The sequence below is a fragment of the Balaenoptera musculus genome, chromosome 16, assembly GCF_009873245.2.
Source record: "Balaenoptera musculus isolate JJ_BM4_2016_0621 chromosome 16, mBalMus1.pri.v3, whole genome shotgun sequence".
NCBI lineage: Eukaryota > Metazoa > Chordata > Mammalia > Artiodactyla > Balaenopteridae > Balaenoptera > Balaenoptera musculus.
In genome coordinates, this window is record NC_045800.1 from 62271662 (window position 1) to 62299123 (window position 27462).

At 38.9% G+C, this 27462-nt stretch overlaps 2 protein-coding genes across 8 annotated transcripts in view; one reads left to right on the forward strand and one right to left on the reverse strand.

Moving 5' to 3' along the window:
- The window catches only part of ASCC1 (activating signal cointegrator 1 complex subunit 1), a 181940-nt gene that overhangs the window by 69989 nt on the left and 84489 nt on the right, over nucleotides 1-27462 (forward strand). Inside the window, exons 1-6 of one of the 5 annotated variants that reach the window (XM_036828957.1) lie at nucleotides 9745-9836; nucleotides 10452-10700; nucleotides 12012-12156; nucleotides 13328-13427; nucleotides 17313-17410; nucleotides 22035-22213. In XM_036828957.1, the coding sequence (XP_036684852.1) occupies nucleotides 9762-9836; nucleotides 10452-10700; nucleotides 12012-12156; nucleotides 13328-13427; nucleotides 17313-17410; nucleotides 22035-22213 (846 nt within the window). In that variant the 5' untranslated portion in view covers nucleotides 9745-9761. Of the gene's footprint in view, nucleotides 1-9744; nucleotides 9837-10280; nucleotides 10384-10451; nucleotides 10701-12011; nucleotides 12157-13327; nucleotides 13428-17312; nucleotides 17411-22034; nucleotides 22214-27462 lie in introns of those variants that run through there. The other 4 variants (XM_036828961.1, XM_036828959.1, XM_036828960.1 and 1 more) reach the window with 4 other exon arrangements.
- ANAPC16 (anaphase promoting complex subunit 16) lies at nucleotides 162-10571 on the reverse strand. 3 transcript variants are annotated; one of them, XM_036828973.1, is made up of 5 exons: nucleotides 10452-10571; nucleotides 7145-7313; nucleotides 2024-2098; nucleotides 1140-1295; nucleotides 162-742 (listed from the first exon to the last, which is right to left on the reverse strand). In XM_036828973.1, exons 2-4 carry the CDS (start codon nucleotides 7284-7286, stop codon nucleotides 1180-1182), a joined length of 333 nt encoding a protein of 110 aa, XP_036684868.1. In that variant the 5' UTR covers nucleotides 7287-7313; nucleotides 10452-10571; the 3' UTR covers nucleotides 162-742; nucleotides 1140-1179. The 3 variants fall into 3 exon arrangements, with proteins under 3 accessions (XP_036684868.1, XP_036684866.1, XP_036684869.1); XM_036828971.1 differs by having other exon boundaries at nucleotides 162-1295; XM_036828974.1 differs by having other exon boundaries at nucleotides 162-1295; nucleotides 7145-7308; nucleotides 10452-10535.

Genomic DNA, 27462 nt, shown 5'->3' on the forward strand with positions numbered 1-27462 from the left:
CAATGAGGTCACCACCTGCCTGTTATATACTATGTGTTAAAACATTCTGAACTCCTGAGATTAAGGCCATTTGCTACTGGGATCTTATTTATTCATAATTAACCAACTCTAAGCAGGTCAGGTACAAGTTATTAATGAGGAGAAAGGCAAATGCTGTCTGAGGCAAAATTTACATACAATTTAATAAATGATTCTCCTAACTGTGCAGTGTGGACCCTGGGGTCCCATGAGGGAAAACAAAAGACACCTCTTAGCTTTCCAGGTTTTTCCTTTTCATGGTAAAAAACCTACTCAGATATTGATGATAAATTCATATACTTCTAAAAAGACAAATATCCCTGAGAGAAAGCAAATCTACCATTTGCTTAGGAGAAATGGTTTTTAGATTCCCTTCTTATAAAAAGTAATTTGACCTCTTTCCCCTATCCCAAATCCCTGAGGCTTTGAAAGGATAAAGAAACCAATTTGGAGCTCTGTCAAAGGATTTATTTGCTACAGAATTGCCTGAGCCCACCAACAAGATGAACTCAGGATTTCTGTGTTTAAAAGGATTTTGCTCACTGCTTTATTTTTACCAGAACTTCAACATTCAAAAAGCAATTCTTTTTGCCAGCATTTGGCATGCCTAGAGGAGGTTAGAAAAAGATAGAATCTATAGAATTAGATGTCTAAAAATAGAAAAAAAATCCCAAACATTAAAAATTCCTAATTTGGACAGGTCCTGAGTTGAAATCACATTCATCTGCAAAAAGAACAGTTTTAGGTCAGAAATGCTGTATTTTATAACTCCAGATCCCGACCTCGGACTTGACTGGTGAGGATTCTAGGAACTGCATAAATTGACAGGAGGGATGCCATTCTGTTGGCCAATTGTGGCATGTGTCCTGGCTTGTGAAGTTTTATAAATCTCTCGTAAACCCAAACCTCCTGGTTCTGTGATGCCAATTGCCTAAATCTGATTCTCAGTAGTTTTTTAAACAAATAAACAAAAAATGTCCTTGTAAGATCACACATTTAAGTATTTGTTGCTTGTGGATAGATACAGAGAAACCAAGTATGGATGTGAATGAACAATTCAGTGATGGAGCTGTGAATCTCTGGATGGCTATGTAAGCTGTAAGAAAAGTTCCTCACTGGACCTGCACTTGCTGTGCCCCAGAGGTGACTGTCCAGGCAAGGTCAACCTGAAGAGGGTGTGAACCCCAGCAGCTGCTCGATGGGTTTATATCGCCACTCATCTGCCTCCAGCTCTTCTACCAGACCAGCTAGTTTTTCCATCCGAGCAACTTGCTGATCTGTAAAGAATCAAGGAGATAATATATAATATACCAACCACCAACATGATTACTGATTTAAAAATAATTTCTAGAAGGATTTCCCCCTCAAGATTCTAGTAATGGGGTCTTACCCTGTGTTGGTTAGAAGACTTATCTTAAAAAAAAAAAGAAAAAGTAGTACTTATCCTCCATTCCATTTGTGTACTAAATTTGTGATTTGTATACTAAAAACCTAGGGTTACAGGCAATTGCAGCTTTCCCCCCCGACATTATGCTCTCTATGGAGAAATGGTCTGGTTTGGTGGGGAGAAGAGAGTTCCCTGATGCATAAATGAAGACCTGGTGAGGGATGATGGAACAGAAAAGGTGCTACCAGGATCTTAAGAGTCCAGTTAGACCAAGAGGTATTACATAAATACCCAAAGGTGCAGATAATGATGGTAACCAATGGAGGACAACAGTAAAAGAAGGTTTCAGAAAGGAGAGGAAAAAGCAATACAAGCGGAGTAGGAAGCATTAACTCCCCTAGAAAACTAACCCCTTTGACTTCAACTTTAAGCCTCAATGTGGACATTATGTCTGGATTAAGACCATACAATGTTCTTGTCTGCAGGTAATTTGGAAAGTCCACTTAAATAGCCTTGCTGAGTTTTTGTTACAGAGCACTTTGACCTTTCTAAGTCCCCCTCTCCCACCCCCCAATAAATTTATTCTCACAGTTAAGTACACAACACTCATGTGCTTACCATGTTTCACCTGTTTAAGCGTAGACGCCACTTGATAGCTGAAAACGGATTCACAGAGGAATCTCTCAGAGCCATCTACAAAGAGAAGAGGAAAAGTTTTAATCTGCTCTAATCCATTTTAATCTAATGGTGCCTGATAAACCTAGTAAACATGTCCATTCTTTTCCCTGCTTTTACATTCGGGGTCTAGTTTTTAGTGTTTACAAAGAGGACTTCTGTTTCACTTAGAATTAACACTGTTGTGTTATAAAAGCTACTTCTTCTATACCTAGAATATTAAAATAGTCCCTCCGCTTGTTAAAGAGTTTAAAAATAGTGTTAAAAAAACAAAAACAAGAAACCCCAGTTTGATGTCCTGGTCAACATTTCCCCCATCCTAACCTGACAATTTCTTAATGTTTTCCTATTGTGTATGTCAAGCAAACACTGACAGCTTACATATTTTGGCCATGTGGCTCCCGTGCTTTCAAAATACAAAGGTACACCAAAACTCTTAAGCAGTTTCATTCTAAAAAGTAAAGCTGAGGAAAAATAGCTATTGTTGATATTTTATATTTCAAATTACATCACTATGGCCATCACAAAACACTGCTGGGAAGCTTCATTCTGTAAACGCCAACTGTAACCTTGATTTTCCAACTGAATCAAAACACTGCAATTTGCATGGCCATAAGGGTATGGTGCAACTTCAGAACCTAGCATTGTACTGGTGCCAAGAACTGGCTACAAGAAGGTAGCTAACTCAGTCACCCCAGTACTTGAAAGATGATTGTGAAACATAAGCTAGTTCATGTTTTTCCTTGTCAGGCAAGGGCTGATACAGCAAAACATACCCCCAAAGACAAAGAACTCATGTAGGAAAATGTGACTTTTAAAGCGGTAGCCGAAACCATTCGGTGAAGGGATCTTATTGCAAAAATCCTAAAACAAATGGAGGGAGGGGACACAGCTGTCTTTTAGGCGGTAGTTCATGCCAGCACTACTGGGTGTCACGCACTCACTCATCAATCATGGGTTGGTGCGTCAGCCAGGTATTAAGTGACAAGGAGATAGGACTAACACATCCTGGCTTCATGCTGAGTTTCACGCACGGCAGACCTTATTTCAGAAGCTCATGGTAAAAAAATAAGAAAAACTATAGATACTGTATCCAAATAGCTTGAATATACAACCAAGAGGGCTTCTAATATTATCTTCAAAACTGATGCAAAAATAATATATATAATTATTTCCATACATATGTATGAAAATATATTATGCATTGATATATACATATTGTATAATATTTCAAAATATAATTTCTTTCATATAGTGATGTAGACTTCAGGGAGAGTGTTATTATTTAAATCCAATCTCTTTTCTAAATACTGTGCTACACGGGATATGATCCTATTCCCTCATCCCACCCCTATTCCTCTGGCTGAATGTAAGTCATTTGTGAGCATATCATCTAAATTGAGCAAAAAACTTTTTATTTTCAATTAACTAAATATTATACTGGCTGTCCAGTTTAAAGATCTAGGTAAGCTAATGATATTACTGAGTTTTTTAGATAAGGGCAATGGCCAGAAAATAACTATGAATCCCACTATAGGAAGAGGGACTGTGTGAACATTTGACACTAATGATGCAATTTATTATGCCTCTTTTGTGTAAATATGCCAGCATTCATACCCTTGCTTAAAGGATCAAATTATAATTTGTTTTATTTTAGGAAGAGCAAAGCATAGAGAATTAGAGCTCACTTCTCAGGTGGTTTGATCCTGAACTTTAGGATCTCACACAAGGCAGCGGGGATTCTGGCTGTTAGGACCAGGCCAAGATTTGTTTGGAAGCTCTTGCAAGTGCTACCTCCCACTTACATTTAATCACAGGTGTTATTAGGATAAATGCTTAAATTATAACATTTGCATATTTCCCTTGGTAATGAACTTCAAAGCAAAAGGATGTAAGCTAATCTTTCAAAAAGGCACCTGCATATCACTTTTCCACTCTATATGTCTATGGAACACACTTTTGCTGATTTGCAGCTCTGTATTAACCACAAAGTCTACTGCTTCTTAGCCACATCCTATTAGATGTGATATCTGTACCAATCTAAAGCCTGGAATTTCTCCAGAGGAGTCAGCCTGGGGCAATCTGTCTTCCATTTAGAAATTGTAATCAAACCCTTTGTAACACACCAAGTAGCAATACATCAGCTTTCCTCTTAAGGGACAAGTAAAGGTTATAAATGGTGAAAAGTTCAGTAAATTGTCCAAATCTAACACCATTGCCAACTCCAATAAATAGGATGCTAACAAATTCATTTAAAAGAATATTACCTCACAGCAGGAAAACAGGCAATGGCAGATAATTTATGCTTCAGTGGCCTACAATGTCACTAAAATTCAGCCCCTTTTGGGCTGGAAGGCAGTCTCTAATTTGCTTACTAATAACTGGGTGAGGACAATCCTAGCCAAGGGCAGGGGAATGCTGAAAAGTCCTGTACAGTATACTGCTTATGTGAGATGTCAGTTATCAGACAGCAGGTACACAAAAAAGTTAATTCACAAGGTTAAGTACAGGTTATTTGGGTTTATTATCCTAGATTTAGGAGGACGCAAGATCAGATTAACCTGTTAAGATTATAGACAGCATTCAACCTTGATTCCTAATTGCTTTTGTTCCTTACTCTGAAGAGGCAACTATTCCTTCTCTATTTTCATACAGGCATATCTCAGAGATATTGTGGGCTCAGTTCCAGACAACTGCAATAAAGCAAGTCACACTAATTTTTTGGTTTCCCATTGCATAGAAAAGTTATGTTACTGTAGTCTATTAAGTGTGCAACAGCATTATGTCTAAAAAAACAATGTACGTACCTTAATTAAAAAATACTTTATTGCTAAAAAATGCTAACCATCATTGAGCCCTCAGTGAATTGTAATCTTTCTGCTGATGGGGGGTTCGAAATATTGTGAGAATTACCAAAATGTGACACAGAGACACGAAGTAAGTGCTGTTGAAAAAATGGCGCCAACAGACTTGTTCAAGGCAAGGTTGCCACAAACCTTCAATTTGTTAAAAAAAAAAAAACACTTTCTGCGAAGCCCAACAAAACAAGCTTTGCCTGTATTCGATTGAACTACCGTTAAGAAAAATGGTCAGGTTCACGTGTGTTAGATTACTTGCATAATAGTATCACCTATAAACATGGTAGATGATGCTTCCAAACTAGCATCCTTATTAACTCACATTTAAGGGTACTCTTTTCAATTTAACATTCTTCATTTGACCAGGACAGTTCAAGGACTACCATCTCTAAGTTTTCATAGTCTGTCCTTAAATGTAAGCAGCTTTAAAATGTAGGTGAAACTTTAAACCCAAGGAAGAGAATCAAAACTGTGCACTGTGAATTTAAACTTAATTTAAATTCATTCTACAATAGAAAGGCAACACAGTCCCCCATGAAGCACAATGGGATGGAATAGAAGTGGATAGAACTATAACTTGTTAGAATATCAACATTTAGAGTAATTTTAGAAGCCTTTCTTCTTTAGTGTTTCCAAGTAATCTGGTGTACACTGACAAAGAATGCTGATAGCTTTGAGACCAAGGAGGTACCTCCTGTATTAAATTCCTCCTGTAGCTAGAATTTAAATGACTTCAATCTTAGGGTCCATTGTTAAATGATGATTCCTCTTCTCCTGCTACAAAGCTCATTAAGCAATTTAAGTTCCTCCAACTTCTGGTTTGTTTTGTGGGAAGCTTCCTTAATACCAGGTCTCTGCTGCATATAACTGAAGTCATAATTTATTTTTAGCGCCAAATATGGTAAACAAGGCACCAAATATTCGCTACCTCCAGACTCAGTGATGCTAGCTTGAGTATTCAGCTAACACAACTGAAGAAAACAAAAGGGCAAAGACAGAAGTACACACACCTCAGATGTATCACTGACTGACTGTCTACTAATCATGACTTGAACCAATTCTAAAAAGCCTTATGGTTCCAGCCTTCCCATGTTTTCCTGTCACAAATGATTCTTCTGTTTGTCCTGGCTTAATCCAAACCTCTGCTTTTTATTATACCTGATATAAATGAATAAAGATTACCCCCAAAAGCCAACTCTTAACTACAGTTTGTACCTTTCTCAGACATTTCCAGATTTTTAAATATACTAGTGAGATTTGCAATATTTAAAGCAAAAAAGATCAATATATAATTAAGCACAGATGTGCTAGAATCAAGTAGATTTGAATCCTGATAGGTTCTTTGCTAATTTTTTTTCAAAGTATGATGAATAGTTTTAACAGTTAAGCGGACCATTTTTCATGAGAATCCCCTGGATGTTGGTCAAAATGGAGATTCCTGTGCTGTAACCTACACTAACTTGGAATCTCTAAGGTGAGCCAGAAAGGTACACTTTAAATAAGCTCTTCCGGTGATTTTTCTGCTCCCCTATTAAGAATTTATTGGTCCAGATCCTTAAAAGACATGAATCTTGATAAATTCTATTTAATTCTGGTACCAATGCTGTTTCATGCTTACAGCCTGTGCCCCGATCTTGGCCAGCCAGTTTGCAAATGTGTGCTGAATAAGATGGGGGATGATTTGATGCAAATCCAGCTCCAGTGCTAGAAAAACCACACAGCACTGTCCTGCAGTGGGCCAGGAGAGTCATCTTCACATACAAGAGTAGTAAATTGGTTTTTATTTCCTCTCAGAATCTCTTAATCTATCTGTCGATGAATTATATTAGAAAAAAATATATCAAACCTACCAACCATAGGGAAGCAGACTGGTGCCAAGATAAAGCAAACTGGAGCAGGAGCTCAACAGAATTCCTGGTTCCAGTGCTGACTTTGTCCTTTCACATGGTCAAATTACTTTATCTTTGCTGGGTCTAAATAACTCTAGATGACCTCCTTGATTTCCAAAGTCTTTTTCAGCTCCAAAATTCTGATTCTAGAGAAAGATTTATGTTTTAAAGATATTATTTTGAAATGGGGACAAGAAATGAAATATGGAGCTGAAATCAGGGCAAACTTGTCTCTAATCCACTTAATAGCTTCTTTACAATTAATATTCATAGCAGGTCTGAATCCAATTATTCAGCAAAAAGCATCATGAGATCACCTTCTAACATCTCTCCAGCTCCTTTGGGGTAGGTGAAAAGGGCTTTCCGTGGTGGGGCAAGGTCTGAGACACTGAAACCAGATCCAGTGACAGAACTTCCACTGACCCCACCGGCTGAGGAGGATGATGAAGAGGCAGCCATTTCCTCTCTAGTAGAATTCTCACTGCACTACAGAGAAAGAAAAACAGCAATTGGCAAGTTTATGGAAGTGAGATTGACAACATTTCATTCTAGCTGCCATGAAAGCCAGCATACAGTTTAGTCAAGAATTAGCTCCAATTTTTTCTGCCCTCTGTACTCCACGATCTTTTATTGATGCCTCAGGCCAAAATGTCACTCAGGATTTTAAGTGAAAATATATTTATTCTTAGTTTTTCTACTCGAAACACTACTTCCTACCATTAGCAAACTGTTTATGTCACTTGGGATTGACTGTGGGTGATTTATAGCTTATGAAGTGGTGATACGGCAGTGCCAAGGTAGCAATTTAACTGAGGAAATGAATTATATGAGGATAAAACAGCCATGCCTCATAGGGTAGTTTGTCTTGGACACATCCTGACCCAGCCACACCAAGAAATTCACTTATAAAATTTTCCAAATAAAATTCCAGAATAACAGTGTGTTCTGTTCCCAAGGAAGGAGAATTGGTTAGGAAATACATATTGGCCCTTTCATTAAAAAAAACCAAAAAACAAAAAAACCCCACAACTTTTTCATTCAAATGTAATACCCAAATTGATCACTTGGTGGCGTCCCAAAACTGGAACAAAATATTAATAGTACAGGAATGATCTTAGAATTCAAGGCCTATTAGGAATTAGAGGAATGGTGAGTGTTTAATATTATGTCACATCAAAAAATCAAAAAGTCCAAATGTAAATGAGAAAAATCTGTACCGAATACACGACTCCTTAAAAAAGTTCAAAATAGAAGCTTATACTACACATTTACAAAAGATTCTAAAAAGTTTATGTTTTCTAAAAAGAATACTGTAGTCTTCCTGCAAACTCAGAACTACTATCATTCAATACAAAAAACAGGGCTTCCCTGGTGGCACAGTGGTTCAGAATCCACCTGCCAATGCAGGGGACATGGGTTTGAGCCCTGGTCCAGGAAGATACCACATGCCACGGAGTAAGTAAGCCCATGCACCACAACTACTGAGCCTGCGCTCTAGAGCCCTTGAGCCACAACTACTGAGCCCGGGTGCCACAACTACTGAAGCCCGCGTGCCTAGAGTCCATGCTCCGCAACAAGAGAAGCCACCGTGATGAGAAGCCCGCTCGACGCAACTAGAGAAAGCCCGCGTGCAGCAACGAAGACCCAGCGCTGCCAAAAATAAAATAAATAAATTTATTTAAAAAAAGGTACAGGAATTAGAAGATATAAAAAAAAAAAATAAACAAAACAGCCAGGGTTGAAAAGTGGAGTGCAGAATTAGCACTAACTTTAACATAAATAAGCAGTTTTCTGCTGAGGTGGAAAGATACACCTAAGTAATTTCTAGCTTTAAAGATTTAGGTTAAATTTTGCATGCTACCAGCAGGTGGTAACAGGAGTTAAAGTGAAACCAACAATAAACACTAGTTTGTAACTTCTCTATGAAGGCAGGCATTCTGATCACCAGAACCAAACATTATGCTTGGCCTATACTAAGTAGCTGCTGATTTAAATAAATGTTTGCTAAATGAGTTAAACATTTCACAGGAATCACAAGATTCCTTAAAGGTCATCTAATCCGATTCCCCCATTTTACAGATGACAAAACAAAACGGAGGTGTAGGGACTTTAGCTTATTTGCCGTGCCATTTTTTAAGCAATCGCTTCATTGGCATGTCATGTGCTATGTGAGAGGTAAAACAGCATAGTGGTTAAGAGCTCAGACTCTGAAGCCTCTTGGCCTAGGTTCATGTCCTGGTTTTTTTACTTAACTTGCTGTATGACTTTGGACAAATCACCTAACCTCTCTGCTTCTCAGTTGCCTCATCTCTAAAATGGGGATAATGATAGTACCTACACCAGAGGTGTCAGGAAGGTTAATATAACTAAAGCATTTGGAACAGTTATAGGCAGAGTAAATACTTAATATTAGCTACCCAAAATCACTGATGGATATTTAGTCCTGAATCTTTTTTTTTCCTCTGCAGATCCCAGTTTTTCATACTTATGTTTCAACACACTTACTCATGGGAAATGTCCTAATTCTTCCCATTTGACATAGAGTGTCAATGTCAAATGACTCCTAGAGGAGAAAGGGCCTGCTCAGGAGGAGGGAAAATGCACTCGACACTTTCATTTTAAGGTTCAAGATCTTAGGAAGAACCCCTTTCTTAGGAAAAGGGGAAAGAGTTGTCTTTCTACCCTCAAAGCCTAGCACAGAACCTGGATCACAATGTTTCCTGAATGAATGATGAACAAATAACAGAACACAGAGCTAGCAGCTCAGCAAAGGTTATGCAGGGGATAGAGAAGCTTGGTGTCATGAGGGTTGGTCCATTACCGTTTTCTTTTTCTTCTTTATTCTGCAGATCTATTCACACAACTGTTTCTCTCATTAGGCTGCCAAGCCTAAGGTAGGTGCTCAGTAAAATTTTGTTGAATGTTTAAATACTGATGATGAAGTATTTGACCCTATCAAGGAAGTCGGAACTATTGGCAGTAGAGATCCTTATAGTAGAGCAATGCTATTTGGGGAGACACAGCATGGTTGTGTTCACAGTGATAAGATGATCAACACATTTACTTCATGTATGATAGGGATGACCTCGTATTCATAAACTACTTTCCTTCCTAGCAGATACAAGCTTATGTTCTTAAAAAGAATCCTTCCTTCTGAAAAAGTCTCCGTATCAAAAAGACGTTGAAGGAAGTACCCTGGTACGATGGCAAATTATTACAAGCAAATCATTAAACTCCATCATTAAGAAATCATTCCAAAGAGCTGGATTACCATTCAAAAAGATGCTGCAGCTAAAAACAGGTCGGGTGGAAAGAAAGGGGTAGAAGAGCGGAGGGGGCAGAATGCCAACGGTTCCCAAGCTAACTCCAAGCCTCACCCCCACCCCCCACCCCGGTCCCCAGCGGTCGACATCGGCGCCGCCCCACTGCGCCGGCGCCACCCCTCCGTCCGCATGCGCACTAGTCTGGTGCGGCCTGAGGAAATTTCCTCTTACACGCCCTCTGCGGCAGGCTCCTGTTTCTCCACCTACTTTCTCCATTTTACTAGTCCCTGCAGGTAGGATCCTAGGGATCAACTCCCTTTCCACCAAGCTCCCGAGGGTCCCTGAGCCCTCGACCACTTACCTCCGCGGCTTTGGCACGTTCCTCTACAGCCCCGCCCCCAAGGCCAGCCGGAGCGGCCGCGTTTACTGCGACGAGGGCGGCGGCGTGCTCGAGGCCGCGGCGTGCGCGTGCCCGTGCAATGGTGGGCGTGGTCGGGGCGGAGAGGCGCTGGGAACGCGTTCTCGAAGAGGCCTTCCGCGTCCTTCGCCTGCTGTGCCTACGGAGGTTTTCCTACCGCAGCGGAGCCACTTTCTCTTCGCTTGCTTTGACGTACTCGTTTTATTTTTGCTCGTTTTTATGATTCAGGGTTTCATCTTCCCCCACGACATTGCAGGCCTTCTGCTTTCCTCTCTGTCTCTCTCTCTCCAAACCACCGCGAAGCAGGGTGAAATTGGTTATTTTCCCATCATTCCTAATGAGCAGTCTCGTAGCCCAGGGCCGTATAGGAAAGGCAGATGAAGGGTTTCCTGTCTCTGAGACAACCCTATCTCCCCCCTAGAGCTCAGTCTGAGGCCCGACCTTAACATTAAAGTCTGTGTTTGTGGAGAGTTTTTGTGTGTGTGTGAGAGGTCCTGGGAAATTGGGCACTAGGGTATATTGTCATTAAACTATTGCTAATTATGCCCCCTCTTCCGACATTCAAGTCTGTTTACCTTTTATATTGTTATTTCTCACAACACGAAATCTCCTCTTGGTTCTGTAAGCAAATTACCAATTAAATTACCAATTAAAGTGACTTACTTGCTGAGGTTGGATTGAGCATTAGTGTATTTAGTAAGGATTGTTTTTTTTGGGGGGGGCACTCTTTTAACTTATTTTGGGCTTCAAGACCATCTAACATACGTGGTAGGAACACCGGTTAAACATAACCACAGCTAAGCCGTAAGGAACCTTTGCTTCGTAAATTACTGATTCATTAAATGGTGACTGGAAACTTGGCTTCTCTGTGAGTGATGTACAGTTTTTGAGCAGTGACCTACGGAAATCGGATTCCTCCCCTCGGCAATGTGTTGGTTTGGAGAACCGTGTTGGTTAAGTCATATTTTAACTTTGTTTTGATAGGCAACTGGATCTAATTGTTGGGTATATATTTCTAGCACCTCTAAAAGAATTTAGGGTTTTTTTTGTCCTCCCCTTGAGGATGTGTATTAAATATCCCTAATTCTCTTAAAGGTCGTGCTGGATAGTGAGGGTAAGACACTTTGCAAATGTTTAGATAAGCACAGAAGGTTGCATTTTACTCCCTTTAGGTTAGAGTAATGAAGAGATCTCTATTCTCTCTTTCAAAGTCATGGATGGGCTCAGTATCTTTTAATCATTTTTGGGGGGAATGCTGAATAGCTTACAAATTACTGTCTAGAGTGTGCCAGGAGTGGAGTAGTGTAGTGGAAAATGCAGCAATTGATTTAAGATAGCTTCTAGATAGGGGAAATCTAGTGGAAACAATGCTGCTTTTGCTTAGGATGTACTGTGAACTGATGCCCAATTATGCCCTTTTAGGCCTACATAAAGATCCACATAATAGAGGTGGGGTTTTATTTATGATTAAAACAAAAGGTAAGGTGATCGTTTATTTTTCGGTATTTCACAGGACTGTTGTTTGGAGAAAGTATCATGGAAGTTCTGCGTCCACAGCTTATAAGAATTGGTGGACGGGTTTACAGGAAGAATCCCATCCAAGAGCAGACTTATCAACATGAAGATGAAGATGATGACTGTTATCAAGGTAATCCTGGTTGATCTTTGGTCAGATTAGAAGTAAAATGTTCTCCGTATTGTAGAAGCAATTCTTTGTTTCAGTGTATTTCTGTGTGAGCCCTGAAATTTGAGATGTTTGGCCTCTCATAGCTCCCTTTGTGTTGATGTCCGAGGGGACAGATGAGTGAGTTTGATGAGGTGCTCTCAGTTCATACATCAGGTTGTGTCTCATCTTTGTGCAAAGGCTTAAGTGTAATATGGGGTAATTTTAGTTAACTATTAATATTAACCATTAATAACCTGTGGCAAAATGAAGTTCTTTTATCTGTAAAGCTATGAAGTAATTTCTATAAATTATTGAAATAAATGAACATGTGCCCAGTGTTAGCTGTTGTTATTATTATTGTTGTGTTGTAATTTTTCTTTTCTTCTTTGCAGTCATATACAGGCAGTTTCAAATACACAACCAACATTATTACTATTTAAAATAGGGATGATTTTTAAGAAGTAAACTAAACCGTTGAGATGGGCAGTATTTTCAGGCTGATTAACTTGGACTTGGGTTTAACGCACAAATAGGGCCTTTCAGGTTCTCTGCTTCCTTTTCCTTTTGGTTTGTAAGTTTTTCCATTAGGCCCTGAGCCTTGGGGAATAGTCTTCCCCTTGGTCCTCCCCACTGTTTCCCTTTTGCCTTGGGGCCTTGAGCTCCTTTATTTCACCCTCCTCCTTTCTCTTTGTCTTGGCTGTATGGAGTAAGTTCTCCAGTATCACTCCTACCTCATTCACTGAAGTGATTTTGTGTTTTAATACTAAAACCCACTGAGTTGTACATTTTAAGAGAATGAATTTTATGTTACATGAAACACATCTCCAAAAGAAAAAACAGTACAAAAAATTTTTTATGTGTCTTAGCTTTCTGGGAGAAACAGTTAAATAGTGATATGTAAATACTTCCTTTTCTACAGTTCCAGATTGGAAGATTTAAAATAGTCATGGGTTGTTTTATTTCTTTATTTTTCTTCTAAGAGCAGGTCAGAAGGAATGTCAAAGCAGTGTTCTGTAGTGTAAAGTGTATGGCTGTTTTTTGTGTGTGTGTATTGCTTTTTTTAAACCTCGAGAGTGGTTGGACAGCTGGGGAGAAAGCAGACTGTTGTCCATAGAGCAGCAGCTCTGAGCGAGATGTTACCATTTCTGTACAGGTCTCGTGGAGTGTGCAGAAGAGTCCTGTGAAGCCTATGAGGTGGTGCAGACCCCGCAAGGTTTCCGGTGTACTGTGAAGGCCCCCAGCCTGCTCTACAAGTGAGTGAGCCCCCGGCAGCTTCATGGGAAGGCATTTCTAGGAAACATAGCAGGAAGTGGATTCTTCTCTTTTCTACACTTACTGCAATGCTTGATTACTAGTGATAAAATGGTTTAGTGTTTAATGTCCTAGAATTTCTAACGACTGATTGTAGATCAGTTTCATCATTTCACATGTGTCACCAAGTCCTGTTGATTTTGCTTCTTAAATATCTTTTGAATCCACTTATCTCTTTCTTTACAGCCACCCTGCTGCCTCATCTGTGAATTACTTCAAGTAGCCTACTTACTGGTCTCTCCACATTGATTCTTGCTCTCTCTTCCAGTCAGTTCTTCACATTGAGGGTGGAATGATCTTTTTAAAAGGCAAACCTGATTATTTTACTACCTTTGCTTGAAATCCATTAACATCCTTCCTCTGAAGACGGAATTCTCTTCCATTAGACCAGTGGCCAAAATCTTGAACATGAGTTAGCTAGCCTTGATTTTTCAGTCTCATTTCACACCACTGTTTCCCTGGCTTTGCACTTAAGCTTAACTGGTTTTCTTCAGTTCTTCACATGTGCTGTGTTCCTTCCTGCCTTTGAGCCTTGGCATATGCTGTTCCCTTTGCCTTTTAATCTCTCCTGTTCCTTAGCTAGTTTTATTCTCCTTCCTTAGGGAAGCTTGCTTTGACACCGACATCCCCACCACCACATTGATTACCCTACTATATGTTTTCATAACACCATCTACTTTTCCTTTGTAGCATTTCTCAGTCTTATGTTTGTATTTATTTGTGTGCTATTTGATATTTTTCCCACTAGATGGGAAGCTTCTTGAAGGTAGGAATGTGTCCTGTTATTCTCCAATGCTTGTCAAATACTGATGTGCTTTTTCCAGAGTTATCGTTATATGTAAATTGCTTGGGAAGCTTTGCCATCACTTCAGTCTGTGCTTGCTTGCTTGCGTGATGGACCACATTCTGTCTCTTATTAACCACTAATGCGGTTAGCTTATGTGGCTGACTGGCTTCTTTTGGGCTTGTGCCTCTGGAGATAGGCTGGTCTGGGAAGTCATAGATTTTTTTTCTGTGTTGTACCAGATGAATAAAGTCTGTCCTTGATCCTCTGTGAGAGGAGACCTACAAATATGGAATCATATACCTTTAAGCTCCAAGAGGCAAGTAGTTTCATTTTTGTCAACCTTGAGAATCTCCTGAAACACCTATTAAGGATGAAATTCTTATGGAATGTGGCTGAATGTGAAACCAAATGTTAATCCTGACAGCTCACTTTCCTCTCAGGTTCCAATGACATTTTCTTCTAAGAAACATGATTTTAGAAAGTTGTGGCTCAGGTTCCTGATAAAATCAATGCAACATGTCTTCCTTAATGTATATATTTGCTACTGCTAAGCTGTGTAAAGATTCCTTAAATATCTGATTCTAACTTGATGACCTTTTGAATTCTGATATATTCTAAGTACTCTCATTTTGTTCCAGATGACTTGCAATTTAGATTAGGTATGGTTCTGCTAAATCCTAATTAATAGACAATATTTACTAGGAAGACTCCTTCCTCTCCTCCCTCCCTTCCTGTCTTATTGAGAAATAATTGTCCATACAAGGAGATTTCTTTCTTATGAATCATTTATGTAAGGTTATTTGGATCAAGGAAGAGATTACTTGACCAAACTAATTTATAATCAAAGCCTAATGGTGATACACGTGTCCACGGACTGGATCTAATACTGTGGTTCTCAACTTCAGGTGCACATTTGAAGCTCCTGGGGAGCTTTAAAAATTCCTGATGCCTAGGTGCACCCCCGACCAGTTGAGTCCGAATCTCTGGGAGCTGAACCCAGGCATCATTAGTTTTTGTAGCCTCCCAGGTGATTCCAGTGTGTAGCCAAGATTGAGAACCACTTGATCTGGCAAGAATTTCCACTTACATATTCAATAAAGGAGTCACCCTTTCATTGCATATCTGTTTTATTGTAGTGAGTGTTTTAGACTTTCCATGTAAACCTCTTTTGGGTCTGGTACTCTTAACTGGAAGGATGCCATCATGGGCTTAATGAGGATGGCATGGGCTGTACTGAGCTATGTGTCAGTCACTAGGAAGCCCTTTTATATATGATCACATTTAATCCTTAAAACAACCTTATGTTACTTAGGTATTATTCACTCCATTTTTATAAGTGAGGAAATAGGCTTAGAGTGGTTAAATGACTTGCCCAAGGTTTGATTCTAAAGCGTCTTTAACCTCAACCACTTCCCTAAGGTGCCTGGACTATTAATAACACTTTGAGCCAACTCCTTTATGGTAAGTTTGTCCACTAGCCATGTGCTAACAAACAGGGGCCTGGTTGAAAGCTCCCCTTGTTGATAAGGCCTGGAAAGACAAAGGCCTGACGGAGTTGGTGCTGCACAATCCCTAGCCCAACACAGAGAAAAACCACATGGAAATTGTGGAGTTCTCGTCCTCTTTTAAACATCTTGTTTTATAAAAAACTGGCTTACTACAGTAGATCTCAATGGAAATAACCGGGCTTGGTTATCCCTTGTAAAAAACAAATGCAGAGTTTTAGACATAGTCACCCGTGCTGTTGGATACTGTAATTGAAATCATAGAAGCTGAAATACTGTTGATGAGGAAGTTTTATCTCTTAACTTTATGGTCCTGTGATGGTCTCTTAGTGCTTTATAGACTCTGAAACTTTTCTCCTGGGATCCGGTAGTCTCATTTGCTTAACACATCTAATTACTATGGGTTTCAGAAGATAACCTTGGATTGTCAGAATTATTTATGCTAGGAGGCCTAGGCAAGTAATGCAAATGAGCCAGCAGATGATTGAGGTGCAGTCAGTGAAAGACAGTAGGGAGGGACAGGATTTGTGATGAGCTCATGTTCCATTTTTAGGAACGAGCTCATGTTCCAGCCTATTTTTGCCATGAGTAGTCAGATCTCCCAATTTTTCAAAAGAAGTTAGAAATCTATATTTTTAGGTAAAATTTCCCAATTTTTAGGTGAAATCTCCCAAGCAAAACGTGCCTATGTGTTTGAATTCAACCTGAGGGTTACCTCTTTACTCTGTGTGCTTGAATCTGTCCTGACTGGTGAACCCTGCTCTTTGTTAAGCTCTTTACCTTTATTTAATTAATCAAGGACAATTCCCTTAGGATGAACTCATAATGTAGTTAATTTGCTCTCTAAGAGAACAAGATTTTCCCCCTTCAAACTGTAGACCCATTCAAGTGCCCTGTGAGACTGTGCCAGCTTTCCTTTCACTGAAGTGCAGACCCAGATTTTGAATATAGTTTTTTTTTTTGTTTTATTTATTTATTTATTTATTTTTGGCTGCGTTAGGTCTTTGTTGATGTGCGCGGGCTTTCTAGTTGTGGCGAGCGGGGGCTACTTTTCATTGCGGTGGCTTCTCTTGTTGCGGAGCATGGGCTCTAGGCACGTGGGCTTCAGTAGTTGTGGCTCGCGGGCTATAGAGCTCAGGCTCAGTAGTTGTGGCACACGGGCTTAATTGCTCCGCGGCATGTGGGATCTTCCCAGACCAGGGCTCGAACCCGTGTCCCCTGCATTGGCAGACGGGTTCTTAACCACTGCGCCACCAGGGAAGTCCCTGAATATAGTTTTGAGAAGCAAGCAGGCATTGAGCATAGTTATTCTTTCTATGTGGTTGAATTGGCTGTAGGATATCATTTTGCCAATGAGTGTAATGCAGTATGTTCTATAAAGCTGTATGACTTGTAATTTCCCCTACAGATACTGAGTTTTTACTGAAGCACTTTTCTATGAGGGAGTGTCTCTGGCCACATATGATTTAAACATGATGGAGTTCTTTATTCTTGTACATTTTGATTTATGTTTATTAATTTCCTTTATATTATAGGCATATAGTTGGAAAGAGAGGCGACACTAGGAAGAAACTAGAAGTGGAGACCAAAACTTCCATAAGCATTCCTAAGCCTGGACAAGAAGGAGAAATTGGTGAGACCCAATATATATGTTATATTTGGAATCATTTGTGTGTGTGTATGGAATAATGTGACCCAACTGAGGTGTTTGGTGACTATATTCTTTATGTGGTTCTGTAGCTGTTGGCCTTTTTATATCAGTGTCAGTCTCCCAAATGAAGAAAGATGTAGTCATACAACCTTATCTTGATTGAGTACCTGGGCCTTAATTTTATACTTCACCACGCACTGATGGAATAAAGCTTCCAGATTTTGTTGTGGACGAGGAGATTTCTTTCATGCTTCAGTAGCTTGAAATGAAGTTGTGAATTATTTCAAGTTAGAATTAGAGAAAACCAGTGAGATCAGCAAATTTGAAATAAAGTTCAGCCCTTTCCATATTGTTCTCTTGTTTTTATCTTGCTTTGTAGACTAGGAAGGAAATGTAAGAGTAATAATTAAAACAACAACCTGATTCAAATAACTGGTCAGGTGAGGAAAAATAGTTTAGCAATAGAAATCACGTCAGAAAGTGTCTGTACTAAAGCAACAGTGTGAACCAAGGGCATAGGCTTGTGTTGTAAAATGGCTTTGAGTGAGAGGCACTGGAGGGACAGAATTTTAAAAAACTCATCCTAAAGCAGTAGGACTTCTTCAATGTCGAATAAGTGCAGCAGCCTCCAATAATCCATTTTCCATAAACACTCATAGGTTGTATTAAGTTTTAGGAGAAAAAAATAATAAGTACTCTTTTCATTTTGTGCTGTGTAAGAATAATCACTGTGGCAGATAAGTAGCAGTTGACTTTAGGGCAGCGCTGTCCAGGAGAGCTTTCTGTGGTTGTGAAAATGTTGTGTATCTGCACTGTCCAGTGCAGGAGCCACTAGCCACATGGGACCGTGATTACTTGAAATGTGGCTAGTGTGACTGAGGCACTGAATTTTAAATACTACTTCATTCTAATTCATTTAACTTTTAATTTAACTAGCTGCGTGTGGGCTCCTGTTTTGGACAGTGAAGTGCTAGAATTTTCCAACCCCCTGAAGTTACCAACCCCTTGGTAACTTCAGCAAACTTTAGCTTTAGGACTTTAATGACATTTTTGAAGGACTCTCACTGAAATAAATATTTAGAATTACAGTTAAAAAAACTTGGGTCTTTCCTTAAGTGTTAAAGTTCGGGTTACAAATATTGAAGTAATTTTATTAATTGCATTAAAGCTTATTTCCTGATTTAAAAATTAATACATGGTTTCAAAAACAAAAACTTGTAGAAATTATATATAAAGTATAAAGGGAAGTCTCTTGTGTTACGAACCTCAGCCATAATTGCTGTTAATAGTTGAATCTGTTCCCCATTTTTTCTATGCATATAGCAACAGATGGATAATAATTTTTATTTTTGTAAAAATTATTACATGCTGTAAATGTAGAGATGTTAGCCATTTTAAGATACTGGAGGCATTCCAAAACTTATCCAGAAAAGGTTAGACAGATTGTTAAGATTCCATTTTGACTTAGAAACCACAAATATTTAAGTGTGAAAAATAAGTGTGTCTAATCATTAAAAGTAGAGTTTAGTGGAACTAATTTAACTGAAAAGCAAGACAATAAACTGGCTTATTGGTCTTGTAGGGAAGTAAAGTATATAGAAAAGTCAAGTTTATTGCTTACAGTAAATAGGGTTGTTATGTGAAATCAAGACTGCAGGTGCATTGGTGTGGTATATGCTGTAATTAGTTATTTTCTTTTTCCTCTCCTAAATTAGAGAAACTAGAGAAGCAAATGATCTAGTAGGTTTTAATTTTTCCTCTAGATAAGGATCTGGTCTAGTCTGTTTTGAAGTCTCAGGCAATGAGATGTAAGAAGATGCTTTTAAAATGTTATTGTCATTGTAGTTAGGCAATTGGTTTTTTTAAAGTTTCACATCAATGCCTTTAATTGTTTTCTTCCTCTGTATCCCTTATTGTAGTCTTTAGACCCATGCCATGTGAATTCTGGTCTTCTCAGATATAATATTCTAATGTTTTAGAATATTTCTAACCACATCATATTTGCTCTTTAGTAATTGTTTGCTCAACTTTGAATCTTTTTCTGGAAATCAGCCTGAGCACCTTTGAAGTGCCCTTTTCAGTTTTCTATGTTAAAAAACTGAAAATGTCTTATTGGTCTTATTCTCTACTGAACTACCTTCTTAATGGAAAATAATAGATTTAGCATATTGTACTAAATTTTTACAGAAATAAAACATAAACATGAATTTTAAGCTTCCATCCCCTCCATCCCTTTTCCTTTTATTTTCTCACCATATTTTCTGTCTCTTGCAGAAATAATTATAATTTCTACTTTCCTTTAATTTTGTCCCAGTTTACCATTAAATCCTCCTTTGTCAGTATTTCTATAGCACATTATTTGAATGCCTGCTAGGATACTTCCCTTCACTGGGCATCTGAGTCTTTTGGATTCTCAAAGTATCCTATTTGAAAATATAAATAATGTCATTAGAAAATATCCTATCTCAGCTTCTTACATTTTTTGGTTATTACTTATGTCAATTTTTTACTTAGGCAAACAGTTTTTAGGCTTTCTGTTAATTAATTCATTCATAATTTACTTCTTTTCTTAGAAATTTCCATCTTGTTTCTCTACAACAAAATGGGTATGATAATTTCATTCTTATTAAGAAATAGATAGGTTGTTCTTTAGAAAATTTCAAGTGCTTTAATGGGAAGTATTAAAGAAATAATTCCATTTGTTTGTCCTAACTTCTACAGTTGCTTGGAAGGAACAAGCTTTGTGGTCTTGAAAGTACATAGCACATTTTGCTACTATTAGAGTTAATACTTCAATATTTTATATTCAGAAGTCTGTCCTTTCCTCTTTAATAAATAGTCTGTTAAAATGCCAATTTTGTTCATTGTTCCTATCTTCTGCACCTTTCCTTAGTTTCTGTTTTGGACCAAGCACTGCCAGTTCTGGAACCTAGAAGATTAATCTCTGCTTAAACAGAGGTTGTGTAATCCCTAAATGATTGTTTTTCTTTGCAGACAGTGGTGTTAAGGCTTTGTGGCTTTTCCCCCTATTTTCGTTTACATATATATAAAGACAGCCCAGACCAAAGAAGACCAAATTACACCAAGGCGTGGAAATTTGATATTCATACCTCAATACAGATATAGATAAAACTTTTACTTTAACCTTATATTTTCATACAGTTAGGGTAGGATTGTATATACTGTAGTAGACTCTCTTCTGCTCTTCTACTATAGTGAATCACTAAAAATTCTGCCACAGTATTTTTAAAAATTGAGATAAAATTTACATGACAGCTCCACTCTTTTTGTTCTTAATTTTTTATTGTTATTTGAATTTCTGTGTGATATATTGTTCTTTTTTTAAATGGTAGAATATACACAACATAAAATTTACCATTTAGACCACTTTAAAGTGTTGAATTCAGTGGCATTTAGTATATTTACAGTGTTGTGCAACCTTCACCACTGTCTAGTTCCGGAACATTTTATCACCCAAAAAGGAAACCCCATGCCCATTAAGCAATCACTCACCATTCCTCACTACTCCCCAGCTCTTGGCTACCACTAATCTGCTTTCTGACTCTCTGAATTTGCCTGTTAGGTATTTCCTATATGTGGAAACATACAATACGTGGCCTTTGTGTCTGGCATCTTGAACTTAGCATAATATTTTCAGGATTGATCCATGTTTTTGCATGTATCAATACTTCACTCCTTTCTTTTGGCTGAGTAGTATTTCAGTGTATGGAAATACCACATTTTATTTATTCAGTTATTGGCTAATGGACGTTTGTGTTTTTCCACCTTTTGGCTCTTGTGAATAGAGCTACTATGAACATTTGTACAGGTTTTAAAAATTTATTTATTTATTTATTTATTTTTGGCTGCATTGGGTCTTCGTTGCTGTGCATGGGCTTTCTCTAGTTACAGCGAGCGGAGGCTACTCTTCATTGAGGTGTGCGGGCTTCTCATTGCGGTGGCTTCTCTTGTTGCAGAGCATGGTCTCTAAGTGCACGGGCTTCGGTAGTTGCGGCACGCAGGCTCAGTAGTTGTGGTTCAAGGGCTCTAGAGCACAGACTTAGTAGTTGTGGCACACAGGCTTAGTTGCTCTGTGGCATGTGGGATCTTCCCAAACCAGGGCTCGAACCCGTGTCCCCTGCACTGGCAGACGGATTCTTAACTGCTGTGCCACCAGGGAAGTCCCTGTACAGGTTTTTTCTTTGAACACCTGTTTTTACTTCCTTTGAGTTTCTATCTAGGAGTGAATTCCTGGGTCACATGGTATTTTTCTGTGTACCTTTTCAAAGAACTGCCAAACTTTTCCATAGCAGCTGTACCATTTTACATTCATACCAGCAAGGTATGAGGGATTGCTTGTAGCTTTTGAACTCATTTTTCTACTTCATCAGATGGTCTTAAGGTTATTCTGTTTTTAAACCTCATTCTGCTTAGACTGAATTCATTAACAGCTTTCTTACCCTTGGTACTGTCCCCTGTTCAGAATTATATACACATTCATGACAATTTTATTCCCCAGAGATGACAGTTTCAAGAGGTCACCTATTTTACAACCATTTGATGGACCTTGAGATTTTAATCTTTTCTTTTTTGTTTTTGCTTACAGTAATCACTGGCCAGCATCGAAGTGGTGTAATTTCAGCCCGAACTCGGATTGATGTTCTTTTGCTCACTTTTAGAAGAAAGCAGCCCTTCACTCACTTTCTAGCCTTTTTCCTCAATGAAGCTGAGGTTCAGGAGCGATTTCTGAAGTTCCAGGAGGAAGTACTGGAGAAGTGCTCCATGGTAAGCAGCAAACAGAACAAAACAAAAAGTTAAAGAAAAAATATAAAGAAGAGTACAAAAATGACTCATAATTCAAACAGTAGAAAGATACAAGTCCCTTCTCCCACTGAAAAAGGGAACCATTTCTAATGGTTTCTTTTAATTCTGAACTGCAAAAAATATATAGACATATCAGCACGTAAGTTTTTATGTTACAGAAATATCCTTTAAAGGATGCTAAAGACACAAAAGGATCATCCTAATATCCACACTATTCTGCACTTTGTGGGTGTATAGATTTCTGTAGCCACCTACCACAATCAGGATACAGAACAGCTCTACTCCCCCAAAAAACTTCCTCATGTTGTCTCTTACAGTCACCTCTTCCTCACCCCATACTTTGGCAATCACTGATCTCTTCTTGGTTGCTATAGTGTTGTCTTCCTGAGAATGTAATATAAGTGGAATCATACAGTATGTAACCTTTTGAGATTGGTTTTGGCTTTCAGATTCATCCGAGTTGTGGTATGTTTCACTAGTTTGTCCCCTTTCATTAATTTGTTTCCAGTTTTTGGCAGTTATGAATAGAACTACTATAAACATCTGTGTACAGGTTTTTATGTGAACGTAGTTTTCATTTCTTTAAAGTAAATATCCAGGAGTGGGATTGCTGGGATATATGGTAGGTATATGTTTAACTTCATAAGAAACTACCAAACTATTTCTGAGTGCCTGTACTATGCATTCCCATCAACAGCATAAGAGAATTCCAATTGTTCTGTATCCTTGCCAGCATTTGGTGGTGTTGGCATTTTCATTTTAGCCATTCTAATAAGTGTGTAGTGATATGTTATTGTGGTTTTTTTTTTTTTTTTTTTGGCTGCGTTGGGTCTTTGTTGCTGTGTGCGGACTTTCTCTAGTTGCGGCGAGCGGGGACTACTCTTCGTTGCAGTGTGCAGGCTTCTCATTGTGGTGGCTTCTCTTGTTGCAGAGCACAGGCTCTAGGCGTGCGGGCTTCAGTAGTTGCAGCACTTGGGCTCAGTAGTTGAGGCTCGCAGGCTCTAGAGCGCAGGCTCGGTAGTTGTGGTGCACAGGCTTAGTTGCTCCGTGGCATGTGGGATCTTCCCAGACCAGGGATCAATCCTATGTCCCTTGCATTGGCAGGCAGATTCTTAACCACTGTGCCACGAGGGAAGTCCCTCTTATTGTGGTTTTAATTTGCATTTCTCTAATGGCTAATGATGTTGAACATCTTTTTAATGTGCTTTTTTGCCATTCTTATATCTGCTTTGGTGAGGTATTCTTATCTTTCACACAACTTAAAATTGTTTCCTTACTGTTGAGTTTTGAGAGTTCTTTTATATATATTCTGCATACAAGTCCTTTCAAGGGTATGTGATTTCCAGATATTTTTCCCAGGCTGTAGCTTATCTCTTCATTCTCTTATCAGTGACTTTTACAGAGCAAAAGTTTTAAATTTTGATGAAGTCCAATTTATTAATTTTTCTTTTATGGATTGAACTTTTGATGTCATGTCTAAGAACTTTTTGCCTAACCCCAAGTCACAAAGGTTTGCCCTTAGAATTTTTATGGTTTTGCTTTTTTATGTTTAGATCTGTGACCTAGTTAAGTTTGTATAAGTTGTAAAGTTTAGGTTGGGGTTCATTTTTTTGCATATGGATGTCCGTGCTGTGTTTTCTTTTTATTTATTTATTTATTTAAAATTTACTTATTTTATTTATTTTTATTTTTGGCTGCATTGGGTCTTCGTTGCTGCGCACAGGCCTTCTCTAGTTGCTGCGAGCGGGAGCTGCTCTTCGTTGCGGTGCGCAGGCTTCTTGTGGAGCACGGGCTCTAGGCTCCCGGGCTTCAGTAGTTGTGGCTCGTGGGCTCTAGAGCACAGGCTCAGTAGTTGTGGCACACGGGCTTAGTTGCTTCGCGGCATGTGGGATCCTCCCGGACCAGGGATCGAACCCATGTCCCGTGCATTGGCAGGCAGAGTCTTAACTACTGTGCCACCAGAAGAGTCCCAAAAAGTTATTTAAAAAAAAAAAAAAATCCATGTGGGATATTCCCGGGCCAGGGCTCAAACCTGTGTTCCCTGTATTGGCAGGCGGATTTTAAACCACTGCGCCACCAGGGAAGCCCCATGCTGTGTTTTCTTAATCTTGTAATAAAGAGAGGAATAAAAGCATGTGGAATAAAATAGAACTGTGGTTAGTATTTTTTTTTTTTTTTTGGTTCTTGAGACAGATGGACCTACATCTGATTCTGGGTTCCTCAATCTGTGTAGACTTGAGCAAGTGAACCTCTCCAAATTTTTACAGCCTGCTTTGGAGAGTTGCAGGAAGGATTAAATGAGATAACATATAGTACTCAGCATGGTGCTTGATACAGAATAAGCATTTAATAAATGGTGACTGCTACTCCTGATATTTTTATGACTGGTTAGGTTAAAATTGTTAGTATTACTTGGAGTATTCAGAGTAGGTGAGCGCTATATTTGATAGCTGTGGGCAAGGTCAGTGAAAATGTTTTTGGTGAAAATTTTTACAAGATCCTTTCTTCCTTCTCTTTTTTTCCCTTCTCTTGTCTGTCCTGTCCATATTGCTCAAGCTGGGTCTTAGGTGTTAGAATATAGTGAGATACAGGTATGCAGATATAGAAGTATTAGAATCCAAGTACTTTTATGGGACAGGGGGTGACAGTTGATCAACTTAATTATTTAAGAAGTAGGCTATGATGGTGAGAAGATTCAGACTGGGCAAATGTGAGTAGACAGTATGGAATTGTATAATCTATTTTTAGGTGACTTCTGTGGCATTTATGTGCTTGAACAAAGGTACATTTATAAGTTCAGTACTCAAATACTATATATATATGTGTATGCATACATATATATGATTAGTAAACCATCAGAATATTACTAATTGTCATTAGTAAACCATCAGTATCTTTTTTCCTCTTAACATTTCATAGCAAGATGATTTCATTCTCAGTGGCAGTGAAGGGTGGGGTAGGAGAAGATCAATAACGCTGAAGTTATAAAGATGCAGATGTAGAGAATGGACTTGAGGACATGGGGAGGGGGAAAGGTAAGCTGGGACGAAGTGAGAGAGTGACATGGACTTATATACACTACCAAATGTAAAATAGATAGCTAGTGGGAAGCAGCCGCATAGGACAGGGGGTGCTCTGTGACCACCTAGAGGGGTGCGCTAGGGAGGGTGGGAGGGAGACGCCAGAGGGAGGGGACATGATGATATATGTATACATACAGCTGATTCGCTTTGTTATACAGTAGCAACTAACACAACAATGTAAAGCAATTATACTCCAATAAAGATGTTAAAAAAAAAGCAGAAGTTTCAGTATGGTCTGGTAAATTTTGTGGGGGTGGTGTTGGTAAGTTCTGGAGTTGTTTTGCCTTGTAAATAACACTTATTGAAGCTCAGTGATTATTTATTTTTTGGAGTATTACAAATACCTGATATTCAACAAGCAGATTGTAATAAATTAGCCTTTTTCTTTCTCTGTGTGTGTGTATTTGTGTGAACAGTTTCTCACTTTTCTTTTGGATCCTGATAGGGGCTGACAGGGAACAAATATTGGAATGATTACTTTAACTCAGCTGGAATGAGGTTGGCCACTATGAATGTCATGCTGGCCTTAATCAGTCCAAAGTACTTCCTTCCTGCTTTCAGGGAGACTCCATACTGACATTGTCTTCTTCCTGCTTTTAAATCAAGTCCTGCCAACAGCAGGGAAGTAAGCACAGCATAAAAGAGTTAATAAGGGACCATTATCTACTTATTATATGGAAGAAAGTTTTTACTGAATTTCATTCTGATGTTAGAACGACAGATGACTGTAAAACCATGTAGGCATTTTCCACTGGTACTCTGCTTTTTTTTTTTTTAAATATGAATTTATTTATTTATTTATTATTTATTTTTGGCTGCATTGGGTCTTTGTTGCTGTACGCGGGCTTTCTCTAGTTGCGGCGAGCGGGGGCTACTCTTCGTTGCAGTGCATGGGTTTCTCATTGCGGTGCTTCCCTTGTTGCAGAGCATGGGGTCTAGGCACGTGGGCTTCAGTAGTTGTGGCACGCAGGCTCAGTAGTTGTGGTTAGCAGGCTGTAGCGCGCAGGCTTAGTAGCTGTGGCGCATGGGCTTAGTTGCTCCAGGGCATGTGGGGTCTTCCCTGGGCGAGGGCTCGAACCCATATCCCCTGCATTGGCAGGCGGATTCTCAACCACTGCGCCACCAGGGAAGTCCCTGGTACTCTGCTTTTATTTTTCGAACTTAGGAGAGTTCCTTTGTAGTAACTTTGAAGAATGTATGCCTGTTCATTGAGATAGCAGTTGTTTCCTGAAAGACTGTGTGGCCCTCAGTCTTGTTTTGATTTCTCTGACACTCATTTGACATCTCTGATGAGAGTTTCTTCATCTCTAAAATAGGAGTGGTCTCAACATTCTCTTACTTATAAGAAAAAGATGACACCTCTTGGTATAAAGTTGGCTCATACATTTTTGAATTTACATATGTATGTATTATATACATTTATTAAAATTAAGTTACACACACTGTTTTGTAACTACCTTTTTGATTTTTTTTGGCCACGCCACGCAGCTTGTGGGATCTCAGTTCCCTGACCGGGATTGAGCCCGGGCCCCAGCAGTGAGAGCCTGGAATCCTAACCACTAAGCCACTAGGAACCTCCCTAGTTTTTCGATTTAACAACATGTTTCAGGTCAATGTAAGTAAATCTAATTGCTGCTTCCAGTTGCTATGAAGTATCCTAGTCTATGAATGTACCCTAACTAATTAATACCCTATTGATGGACCATTGAAAGAAATTATTTCTATTAAATAATGCTATAAAGAACATTTTTGTAAATGCATCTTTGTGATCTTGGCTGATGGTTTCTTTGGGGTACATTTTGGGATAAGTTCTTAGAACTGGAATACATGGGTTAAGGGAATGTAAACTTAAAAAGTTTTGATAATTTTTGCCATTTCATTTTAAAAATCTGCCTTTTTGAGTTACAACTTACAAACAATATAATGCACCCATTTTAAGAGTATGCTTTGATGAATTTTGACAGACATATACAGCAGTGCAACAACCATCAAAAACAAGATGTAGAACATTTCCATCACCCCAAAAAGTTCCCTTACACTACTTCTTTGCAGCCACTTCTGCTTCCTGCCATCTCATCTCCTACTAGTGATTCCAGGCAACCACTTATCTGCTGTCTGTTACTATTG